This window comes from Coregonus clupeaformis, chromosome 27, assembly GCF_020615455.1.
Source record: "Coregonus clupeaformis isolate EN_2021a chromosome 27, ASM2061545v1, whole genome shotgun sequence".
NCBI classification, from domain to species: Eukaryota; Metazoa; Chordata; class Actinopteri; order Salmoniformes; family Salmonidae; genus Coregonus; species Coregonus clupeaformis.
The window spans coordinates 39,146,410-39,158,621 of NC_059218.1; the positions used below are offsets into that span (position 1 = coordinate 39,146,410).

At 44.7% G+C, this 12,212-nt stretch overlaps 1 protein-coding gene across 1 annotated transcript in view; it reads left to right on the forward strand.

Annotated features, from left to right (window-relative positions):
* Positions 1-8,085: 8,085 nt before the first annotated feature.
* The window catches only part of LOC121542086 (pro-neuregulin-2, membrane-bound isoform-like), a 105,305-nt gene continuing 101,178 nt past the window's right edge, over positions 8,086-12,212 (forward strand). Inside the window, exon 1 of the mRNA XM_041851544.2 lies at positions 8,086-8,541. Coding sequence (XP_041707478.2) covers positions 8,433-8,541 — 109 coding nt within the window. The 5' untranslated portion in view covers positions 8,086-8,432. The remainder of the gene's footprint in view (positions 8,542-12,212) is intronic.

Here is a 12,212-nt window from a genome sequence, read left to right on the forward strand (position 1 = left end):
ATTGGTGTGTGAGAGAACAAGCTGTGTTTAGTCTCTCTGTTTCTACCTAGCAGAAACAGGATCAGTCAGACTGGGACTGATGTGGAGTCTCAGATAGTAGTGTGTGTGTGTGTGTGTGTGTGTGTGTATGTGTGTGTGAGATCATACATAGCCCTCTTTTCTTGAATGTAAACAGGATGAAGAGTAGGTGCCCTCAAAAGTGAGGTTGGTCAGCCTGGTCTCATAGACTAGACGTAATTAGTATGATATGTTAAGTTTGGTATGGATACATAAGATAGAAGGTCACTTAAGGCAAAAACGAAAGGAGGGTGAACGTCTAGCAACCCAAAGTTTGCGTGTTCGAATCTCATCACTGACATTAGTATTTGAGCTAATTAGCACCTTTTCAACTACTTACTACTTTTTAGCTACTTTGCAGCTACTTAGCATGTTAGCTATCCCTTCTCCTAACCCTAACCTTAATCCTTTTAGCGTACCCTAACCTTAACCCTTTAACCTAACTCCTAACTTTAACCCTAAACCCTAACCTTAACCCCTAGCCTAGCTAATGTTATGGACATCCACAAATTAATACATACCATACAAAACGTAACATATCATACTAAATGGAATGTCTCGGATTTACACACAGAATAATACGAAATGCTCTGAGACCAGGTTGGGTTGGTACACCCCCAGGCTAGTACACATGCACACACACACACACACACACACACACACACACACACACACACACCTCCCACCCATGCACACACACATGGATAAGTGCAGCCATTTTAGTCAGGATGGACTGCTCTTATCCCGTATTCAATCTTTCATCTTCCATCCATTTGCTTGGTGGGTGGCACTGCATGAAAACAAGAGTCCACGGGGAGCACGGAGGAAAAGGTTGGGGGCCGTGGGCGGAGAGCTTATCAATTTACACAAATGTTGTTCTTCCTCTGCTTCAATGTCTTTCAACACAGGGTTTTCATGTCATGGCAGAAACAGAGTGGGGAACAGTGACATATTTAGTCCCATAGCATATTTGTTTTCCTTCTATTTTTGGTCAAGATGGCGGTCTTTGAATTTGGGAGACATACCCTTATCAAAGAACACACTGAACTTACACTGAGGTTGTTTAAGTAAACTCCCCCTTACCTGAGTCATTTTATTCTCAGGTACTTTCTTTTAATTTACTCTAACCACTCATGCATTACACATTACCATTACATACCAGTCCTTACCCAGCTAGCACATAACGTTCTGAGAACCATATGTTTCTTAGAGCTTGGTGAGAGCGTGGTTGACCTATGGGTATTTCGCATACAATCTTCCCACAACTTTCTGGGAATGTTGCAGGATAGCTGATTGGCTTTGGAACAGTAGATTTAAGGAACTTGACAAAAAAATGTTCAAACGTTTCCTAAAAATTCAAACATGGTTACATTTAATTTCTGTAATGTTCTAGGAATGTTCTCCAACTGGTTTGACATTGGGAATGTTCTCAAATAGTTCAAAGAAAAATTAAGAAACAACATTCTTCCGTTGGAATATCAGTACTTCAGCATAACATATCCTACAGGTTTCCTCATGGCTCTATTTAAAGTAATGTTCTCAAATTGTTCCAAGAACGTTAAGAAACAATGTTCTTCTGTGTGAATTTCAGTACATCAGCATAATGTTTCCTACAGGTTTCCTCATGGTTCTATTTCAAATGATGTTCTCAAGTTTATCCGATAAGGTTAAGAAAATGTTCCATTAAGACCATATGAAAACTTTAGTACATTCAGAGAATATTCTAAGAATGTTATTTTAAAACACATGCATTCTGTTCTCAGTACAAAAAAAAACTATCCTCGATCTTAAGTGTGGTCAGGTGTGTTGGCCACGCCCACTAATTGGCCACACCTGATCTTAATGAGTGCTTGTTTCCTTTGAAATGGGGTCTGTTTGAATAGACTAAAATGAACAGCTTTGTATACATAAAAAAACATGGCATGCTAGCTCCATCGCAGTGGACAGAGAACAGAAGATTACAGGTTCAAATCCCACTGATACCATGTCACAATAAAAAATGAATGTGTTTGCATGGTTAATGCCTAAGAAAATTAATATCCTGGTGACCTATCTGCTTGGAGTTCAAAAAGGTTTACCCTAAATAAGCTAACAGTGCTATTAAAAGTCTTATTGAAACACTCATTGAACATTTTAAGGAAGTTATTCAAAAACCTCTACATAACCTATCATTTCCATTCTGAGCATTAATAAAAGCTCCCAGAAAAACACTCAAGGAACCAGAGTGAAACATTCCCAGAAACTCCCTGCAACCTAAAAATAAATGTTCCCAGAACAGGCAAAATGTTCACTTCTGTTCTCAGAAGGTTTAAAAAAACTTACCGGTCAGGGAACGTATTACTTTGTTCTCACAACCAATGTGAAACCAAAATAATATGTTCCCACAACTTCCAAGGAACCAAATGTGCTAGCTGGGTATACACTGACACACTGTGACAGACTTACACACACACACAGAGAGACACTGTTGCCAGAGAGGACAACACAGCCAGAGGCATGGCAACAACACTCATCTTGCTCAACAGAGGGGGGAGAGAGGGGTTATGGAGGGGAGGATGGTTGAGGAGGTGGCAAGGAGGGGGGGGGTGGGAAGGAGGGGTGCTTCCTGACAAACCGGAGCCATGCAGAGACTGTAAGAGAAGAGCATAGAGGAGGAGAAGAAGGAGAGGTAAACAGAGGGAGCGTGAGATATAGACATGGAATGAGAGAGAGAGAATGAGAGAGAGAGAATGAGTGACAGAGAGATAATGAGTGATTGAGAATGAGAGGTAGGGAGAGAGAATGAGTGATAGAGAGAGAGAATGAGAGATAGAGCGAGAGAATGAGAGATAGAGAGAGAGAGAGAATGGGGGAGAGAGAGAGAATGAGAGAGAGAATGATTGATAGAGAGAAGGAGAGAGAATGAGTGATAGAGAGAGAATGAGTGATAGAGAGAGAGAGAGAGAGAGAGAGAGAGAGAGAGAGAGAGAGAGAGAGAGAGAGAGAGAGAGAGAGAGAGAAAGAATGAGTGATAGAGAGAGAGAATGAGTGATAGAGAGAGAGAATGAGAGAGAATGAGGGAAGGAGAGAGAGAATGAGTGATAGAGAGAGTGAATGAAAGAGAGAGAAAGAAACTCAATGGGCAATTGGCCTCCATTTCTCCTTTGAAGTTTCCTGAGACTGAGTGGAGGTTTGCATTGAGCGGGCTGACCTGTTCGGACAAGATGACCCCCCCAAACACACACACCAAACACACGTCATACCCCCCCCCAGCAGTGACATGGGTTCCCGAGGGCTGAACCGAGAGAACACCTCTGGGAGGCCCCGATACCAAACTAGCGGATGACTCATACAGAGCATTGTTTAGGTCACAAGTTTCATTGGGTGTCCTAGTCTGTTATTTTAGGAAAAAAAGGTGCTGTCACTACACTCGTAGGAAAAAAAGGTGCTATCTAGAACCTAAAAGGGTTCTTCAACTGTCCCCATAGGAGAATCCTTTGAAGAACCCTTTTTGGTTCCAGGTAGAACCGTTTTGGGTTCCATGTAGAACCCTTTCCAGAGAGGGTTCAACATGTAACCCAAAAAGGTTCTACCTGAAACCAAAAAGGGTTCTCCTATGATGGCACCGGAGGGGATGGCTGCCGTTTTATGGACTCTTAACAAACCGTGCTATTTTGTGTGTTTTTTCGCATTGTTTGTAACTTATTTCGTACATAATGTTGCTGCTACCGTCTCTTATGACCGAAAAGAGGTTCTGGACATCAGAACAGCGATTCCTCACCTTGAACTGGACAAATAATTTTTATTTTATGAGTCGGAAGAGAGGGATTTGCTCCAGACACCCGACAGGGCCCTCATCCCCGTCATTCGCAGTAGAAAGAAAAGGAGATACCGCGGTAGGAGATCGGGGTGCTTGGTAAGGAGCCGGCAACGAGTGGCTAATCTGCCTTTGCCATCGATACTATTGGCCAACTTACAATCGCTTGATAATAAAATGGACGAACTACAGGCACAAATATCCTACCAACGGGACATTAAAACTGTAATATCTTATGTTTCAATGAGTCGTGGCTGAACGATGACATGAATAACATACAGCTGGCGGGTTATACACTCTATCGGCAGGATAGAACAGCAGCCTCTGGTAAGACAAGGGGTGGCGGTCTATGTATATTTGTAAACAACAGCTGGTGCACGATATCTAAGGAAGTCTCAAGGTTTTGCTCGCCTGAGGTAGAGTATCTCATGATAAGCTGTACACCACACTATCTACCAAGACAGTTTTCATCTATATTCTTCGCAGCTGTCTATTTACGACCACAAACCGATGCTGGCACTAAAACCGCACTCAATGAACTGTATACGGCCATAAGCCTGTGTAGCTCAATTGGTAGAGCATGGCGTTTGCAATGCCAGGGTTGTGGGTTTGTTTCCCACAGGGGGCCAGTATGATAAAAAAAAAAAAAAAAAAAACATGTATGCACTCACTAACTGTAAGTCGCTCTGGATAAGAGCGTCTGCTAAATGACAAAAAATAAAAAATAAAATAATAATGCAAAAATAAAAATACAAATAAAATAAGCAAACAGGAAAACGCTCATCCAGAGGCAGCGCTCCTAGTGGCCGGGGACTTAAATGCAGGGAAACTTAAATCAGTTTTACCTCATTTCTACCAGCATGTTAAATGTGCAACCAGAGGGAAAACAAACTCTAGACCACCTTTACTCCACATACAAAGCTCTCCCTCGCCCTCCATTTGGAAAATCTGACCATAATTATATCCTCCTGATTCCTGCTTACAAGCAAAAACTTAAGCAGGAAGCACCAGTGACTCAATAAAAAGTGTCAATAAAAAGTGGTCAGATGACGCAGATGCTAAGCTACAGGACTGTTTTGCTAGCACAGACTGGAATATGTTCCTGGATTCTTCCGATGGTATTGAGGAGTACACCACATCAGTCACTGGCTTCATCAATAAGTGCATCGATGATGTCATCCCCACAGTGACTGTACGTACATACCCCAACCATAAACCATGGATTACAGGCAATATCCGCACTGAGCTAAAGGGTAGAGCTGCCGCTTTCAAGGAGCGGGACTCTAACCACAGGTCAACATTCACAAGGCCACAGGGCCAGACAGATTACCAGGACGTGTACTCCGAGCATGCGCTGACCAACTGACAAGTGTCTTCACTGACATTTTAAACTCTCCCTGTCTGAGTCTGTAATACCAACATGTTTCAAGCAGACCACCATAGTCCCTGTACCCAAGAACACTAAGGTAACCTGCCTAAATGACTACCGACCCGTAGCACTCACATCTGTAGCCATGAAGTGCTTTGAAAGGCTGGTCATGGCTCACATCAACACCATTATTCCAGAAACCCTAGACCCACTCCAATTTGCATATCACCCCAACAGATCCACAGATGATGCAATCTCTATTGCGCTCCACACTGCCCTTTCACACCTGGACAAAAGGAACACCTATGTGAGAATGCTATTAATTGACTACAGCTCAGAGTTCAACACCATAGTGCCCTCGAAGCTCATCACTAAGCTAAGGACCCTGGGACTAAACACCTCCCTCTGCAACTGGATCCTGGACTTCCTGACGGGCCTCCCCCAGGTGGTAAGGGTAGGTAACAACACATCCGCCACGCTGATCCTTAACACGGGGGCCCCTCAGGGGTGCGTGCTCAGTCCCCTCCTGTACTTCCTGTTCACTCATGACTGCATGGCCAGGCACGACTCCAACACCATCATTAAGTTTGCCGATGACATAACAGTGGTAGGCCTGATCACCGACAACGACGAGACAGCCTATAGGGAGGAGGTCAGAGACCTGGCCGTGTGGTGCCAGGACAACAACCTCTCCCTCAACGTGATCAAGACAAAGGAGATGATTGTGGACTACAGGAAAAAGAAGAGGACCGAGCACTCCCCCATTCTCATCGACAGGGCTGTAGTGGAGCAGGTTGAGAGCTTCAAGTTCCTTGGTGTCCACATCACCAACAAACTAACATGGTCCAAGCACACCAAGACAGTCGTGAAGAGGGCACAACAAAACCTATTCCCCCTAAGGAGACTGAAAAGATTTGGCATGGGTCCTCAGATCCCCAAAGGTTCTACAGCTGCACCATCGAGAGCATCCTGACTGGTTGCATCACTGCCTGGTATGGCAACTGCTCGGCCTCCGACCTCAAGGCACTACAGAGGGTAGTGCGTACGGCCCAGGCTTCCTGCCATCCAGGACCTCTATACCAGGCGGTGTCAGAGGAAGGCCCTAACAATTGGCAAGCGGTACCGGAGCACCAAGTCTAGGTCCAAGAGGCTTCTAAACAGCTTCTACCCCCAAGCCATAACACTCCTGAACATCTAATCAAATGGCTACCCAGACTATTTGCATTGCCCCCCCACCCCTCTTTTACGCTGCTGCTACTCTCTGTTTATTATCTATGCATAGTCACTTTAATAACTCTACCTACATGTACATATTACCCCAATTACCTCGACTAACCGGTGCCCTCGAACATTGACTCGGTACTGGTACCCCCTGTATATACCCTCGCTATTGTTATTTTTACTGCTGCTCTTTAATTATTTGTTACTTTTATTTTGTATTATTTTATATTGTATTGTTTTGTGATTTATTTTGGTATTCTTTCTTAAAACTGCATTGTTGGTTAAGGGCTTGTAAGTAAGCATTTCACTGTTGTATTCGGCGCATGTGACAAATAAAATTAGATTTTATTTTATTTTATTTATGGGGACAGCCGAAGAACACTTTTGGAACCCTTTTTTTCTAAGAGTGTGCACTAGAGAGTGAAATTTAGTCGGAGTGATATTTGAAGGGCTTAGTGTGTACAGTAACAGCTTATAAAATAATCGCTGGTGCTTTAAGAGCCTACTGTACATTAGTGTGCTACAGGGTAGCCCTGACATTGGCATTGTACAGTATTTCTACAGACCAGAGTAATGTATGAATGGGTAAGGTGCTCTTAAGTGTGCCAGGTTAACTATTAGTAATGGGTGGTTTCTGTGAGAGGAATCTTTATTTCTCAGACTTGTAGCTGTTAGATTTAATTAATTGCATTGCTTTATCAGCAGTAATTTACAGTGTGATTGCTGTGCAGTTTTGCAAAGTAAGGAGTGGGGGGGTCTGTAAGACTGTGTGTGTCAGAGGAGGCTGGTGGGAGGAGCTATAGGAGGACGGCGCATTGTAATGGCTGGAATGGAATACTTGGAACGGAGTCAAACATGTGCTTTCCATATGTATGATACCGTTCCATTGATTCCATTCCAGCCATTATAATGAGCCCGTCCTCCTATAGCTCCTCCAACAAGCCTCCTCTGGTGTGTGTTTGTGTGACAGAGCTTGCTGCTCAGGTTGTTGATGACACGCCAGCAGAGAGAGACAACCACAGACATGCTGGGGCTCGCTAACACAACAGGGTAGGAAGACACAGGGAGGAGGGAGGGAGAGAAAGAAAGGGGGAGAGAGAGAGAGAGGGAGAGAGTGGGGGAGAGAGAGAGAGAGAGAGGGAGGGAGAGGGAGGGAGAGAGGGAGAGGGGGAGGGAGGGAAAGAAAGGAGCATGCATATGTCATACATTGTGACGTTTCTAGTTTTGGCTGGTTTCAATGCATATCCTCTTGTTAGGTTTCAGTGTTTATAACCAAAATCATATCCTCTTGTTAGGTTTCAGTGTTTATAACCCAAATCAGAACCAGATGATGGGAGTTTGGGGATAATGATATTGTGTGGAGACCACCTCACCAACCTGTCCGGAGGGGGTGGGGATGTGGACCCAAAGGGAGCTGGGTGGGGTCAGTGTGGGGGAGGGGTTAACTGGCCCCTCTCCCGGGGTGAATGGGTCAGTCGTAAAGAGAAGATGCTCCAGGCTAAGGGGAGCTGGGGCTGGGGCTGTGGGAGGCTACAGGTGGCCTGCTATATTGGCCATCTCTTCCGCTCTGTGGGGGTTCTCTCTCTCTCACTCTCTCTGATGTCTCCGCTCCAGCTTGAGGGCCTGGAAGAGGCTCTGCTTATCTGATAGTTCCAGGCAGGGAACAGTTAATTGCCTGACAGCAATGGGAAATGCCTCCCTGCTCACTCCCTCTCTCTTACTACCCTCCCTCTTTCTTCACCTCCCCTTTCTCTCTCCTTAGCGATGTCGCCCTACCTTTCTCTCCCTCTTCGGTCCTCTCTCTCTCTCTCGCTCTCTGCCTTGCTGTGAGTAGGTGTTTCCCTACTGTGGGTGATTGGTGCGAGTCTATATAGGAGGGGAGACGTTCTGAGTCTATCGCCCGCTTGCCACACGCTCCCCACAGGACTACCTGTTTTTTTTTTTCCGTTTCTTTTTTTCCTTCGAGGATTTACACTTTCAACTGACAGCATGTCAGAGGGTAGGAAGAATGAGAAGAAAGGGAGAAAGAGTGGAGGGAAAAGAGCGCAGAAAGAGGAGAGAGAGCGCAAAGAGAAAGAATTGAGCGATCCAACAACAGGTAAAATAAATAATGTCTGGAGAGGACATTTGGAGAGGCGTGTGCGTGCGTGTGCGTTTGTTTGTTTGTAAGTATGTGCCCACTTGGCACAGACCTCAATTCAACATCTATTTCACGTTGGTTCTATGTAAGTTCATTGAAATGACATGGAAACAGCGCTGATTCAACCAGTGTGTGCCCAGTGGGTGTGTGGCTGTGTTGCAGTGGTGGGAGTGCAGGACCTGTGAAAGAATATGTCGCCTTGTCTTGTCAAAGCTTGCCGCCAGGTTGTCACATGGAAGGGATTCCTAATGCGGCAGCATGTACAGTGGGGAAAAAAGTATTTAGTCAGCCACCAATTGTGCAAGTTCTCCCACTTAAAAAGATGAGAGAGGCCTGTAATTTTCATCATAGGTACACGTCAACTATGACAGACAGAATTAGGAAAAAAAATCCAGAAGATCACATTGTAAGATTTTTAATGAATTTATTTGCAAATTATGGTGGAAAATAAGTATTTGGTCAATAACAAAAGTTTCTCAATACTTTGTTATATACCCTTTGTTGGCAACGACACAGGTCAAACGTTTTCTGTAAGTCTTCACAAGGTTTTCACACACTGTTGCTGGTATTTTGGCCCATTCCTCCATGCAGATCTCCTCTAGAGCAGTGATGTTTTGGGGCTGTCGCTGGGCAACACGGACTTTCAACTCCCTCCAAAGATTTTCTATGGGGTTGAGATCTGGAGACTGGCTAGGCCACTCCAGGACCTTGAAATGCTTCTACGAAGCCACTCCTTCGTTGCCCGGGCGGTGTGTTTGGGATCATTGTCATGCTGAAAGACCCAGCCACGTTTCATCTTCAATGCCCTTGCTGATGGAAGGAGGTTTTCACTCAAAATCTCACGATACATGGCCCCATTCATTCTTTCCTTTACACGGATCAGTCGTCCTGGTCCCTTTGCAGAAAAACAGCCCCAAAGCATGATGTTTCTACCCCCATACTTCACAGTAGGTATGGTGTTCTTTGGATGCAACTCAGCATTCTTTGTCCTCCAAACACGACGAGTTGAGTTTTTACCAAAAAGTTATATTTTGGTTTCATCTGACCATATGACATTCTCCCAATCCTCTTCTGGATCATCCAAATGCACTCTAGCAAACTTCAGACGGGCCAGGACATGTACTGGCTTAAGCAGGGGGACACGTCTGGCACTGCAGGATTTGAGTCCCTGGCGGCGTAGTGTGTTACTGATGGTAGGCTTTGTTACTTTGGTCCCAGCTCTCTGCAGGTCATTCACTAGGTCCCCCCGTGTGGTTCTGGGATTTTTGCTCACCGTTCTTGTGATCATTTTGACCCCACGGGGTGAGATCTTGCGTGGAGCCCCAGATCGAGGGAGATTATCAGTGGTCTTGTATGTCTTCCATTTCCTAATAATTGCTCCCACAGTTGATTTTTTCAAACCAAGCTGCTTACCTATTGCAGATTCAGTCTTCCCAGCCTGGTGCAGGTCTACAATTTTGTTTCTGGTGTCCTTTGACAGCTCTTTGGTCTTGGCCATAGTGGAGTTTGGAGTGTGACTGTTTGAGGTTGTGGACAGGTGTCTTTTATACTGATAACAAGTTCAAACAGGTGCCATTAATACAGGTAACGAGTGGAGGACAGAGGAGCCTCTTAAAGAAGAAGTTACAGGTCAGAAAGAGCCAGAAATCTTGCTTGTTTGTAGGTGACCAAATACTTATTTTCCACCATAATTTGCAAATAAATTCATAAAAAATCCTACAATGTGATTTTTTGGATTTTTCTTTCTCAATTTGTCTGTCATAGTTGACGTGTACCTATGATAAAAATTACAGGCCTCTCTCATCTTTTTAAGTGGGAGAACTTGCACAATTGGTGGCTGACTAAATACTTTTTTCCCCCACTGTACATGTAGCAGCACATCTGGCTTCAGTGGTGTAGGTGCACTGGTGTGTTGTCTAATGTGCCTTTTACGTACGAGCCCAAATCAAAGCCCTCAATGAGCTGGGGACCTCACTGCACACTGCGCACACCACGGTAACACCACGGCAACACACAGCTGTGTTGGGAACACTTTGACAGAGGACGCAGGGTGTAACTCCTGTTCTTTTTTTCGGGTTTCATATTTGACTTTCTCAAACGTGTCTCATTTTACAGCAGCCTGAAACGGTTTGCTTCTCCCATGTTTTTCCCTTATGGACAAGGCTTATGGAGCAATACATTTGACAGTATATAGTGAAGTACTGTATCACACACTACACACTTCTAACCTTATTTCTGACAGTGTACAGTAAACATGGACCAACAGAACACACCCGGGCTGTCCACTGTCTCTCAGCTTTAGTTCTTGTTGGTAGTGTGGCCTGTGCCAAGTGGCTCATTCATTTCTCGCAGGAAACCCCTCTGCCATTGGAATTGCACTGCAGCTGCATTCGCAAATGCATCAATGTGCCCTCTCACTGGCGGCTGTTGCAAGCTGCAGCATGTCACTGCAGTTTGACCCGGGGGTCGCAGGGAAGACCTACCCCCATCTCAAAGTCGTACTCTACTCCTCTCTGTTCCACACTAATGGAATGATTCAACATTTTCTTTAGGTACTATATGTTCTTTCTTACTCTCTCCCCCACACCCTCTCTTTCTCACTGTTTCACACACACACACACACACACACACTAGGGCTGGGAATTGCAATACGATATTATCACGGTACTTAGGTGCCGATACGACATGTATTGCGATTCTCACAATTCTATATATATATTGTGATTCGATACAGCGATTCTACTGCGATTCGATGTTCCAAACATATTGCTCACCATGTTATGAGTAGAAGGCCATTAAATTATATTGCGATACTGTACTGTATAAAACAATTTCCCCCATCACTAACACATACACACACAGTCTGTTGTGGTTTAACCATTAATTCAATACTAGACTGGTAGAAATTAGTTTTGGGGGTTTTGCAGCCAAAACTAAAGCTTCTGTGGCTGTGTGAGTAACCCAGCCTGTGAACCCACTCCAGGGTTATAAAAGAGCGCCTGCGCCCCTCAGTCTGCCCTCACTAGGGTGTTACACCTGTGTCTGAAATGCAAGGCTCCCGGAGAGACACTCAATCATACACCTGGGAAGTCAAACTAAGATCTAAGATACCACAGCTACATTAGCACGTCACACAGACAAGACCTGTATTGTATTGTCTTTCTCTCCCCACCGCCTATTCAACCAAGCCCATACTTCGGTTTCTCCCTAATTTAGAGAGTGAGATTTCCCACACAGCAGCAGCAGTCACTAAACCATGTCTGAGGTCTCACAGGCTTGTCCTCTGCCTCACTGGGCTCTGGAGACTTTTACTGTAATAGCTTCCACTCCCCTTCTCTTTTAATGTGCTGATTATTCCATCGTTTTCTGAACTGTTTGTCTCAGAGCTAGGCTATTGCCACCAAAGTCTCATAGAATACCAAATTCGTCTTGACATGAAATTTGCCTGAAAGCTCTTAAAACCTTCAGGAGAGGGGTGAGAACGTACGTACTGTACGTGTGTTTTAGTTAGTTAAGACGAGAGAGAGAGAGGGGCCACAATCATGCCCAGAGTTTACCTGCAGGCAGCTTTCCTGTTATCCATCATCCTCTCTCTGTGTTAGGTGGAGTCCATGGCACTGTCCTCTTTT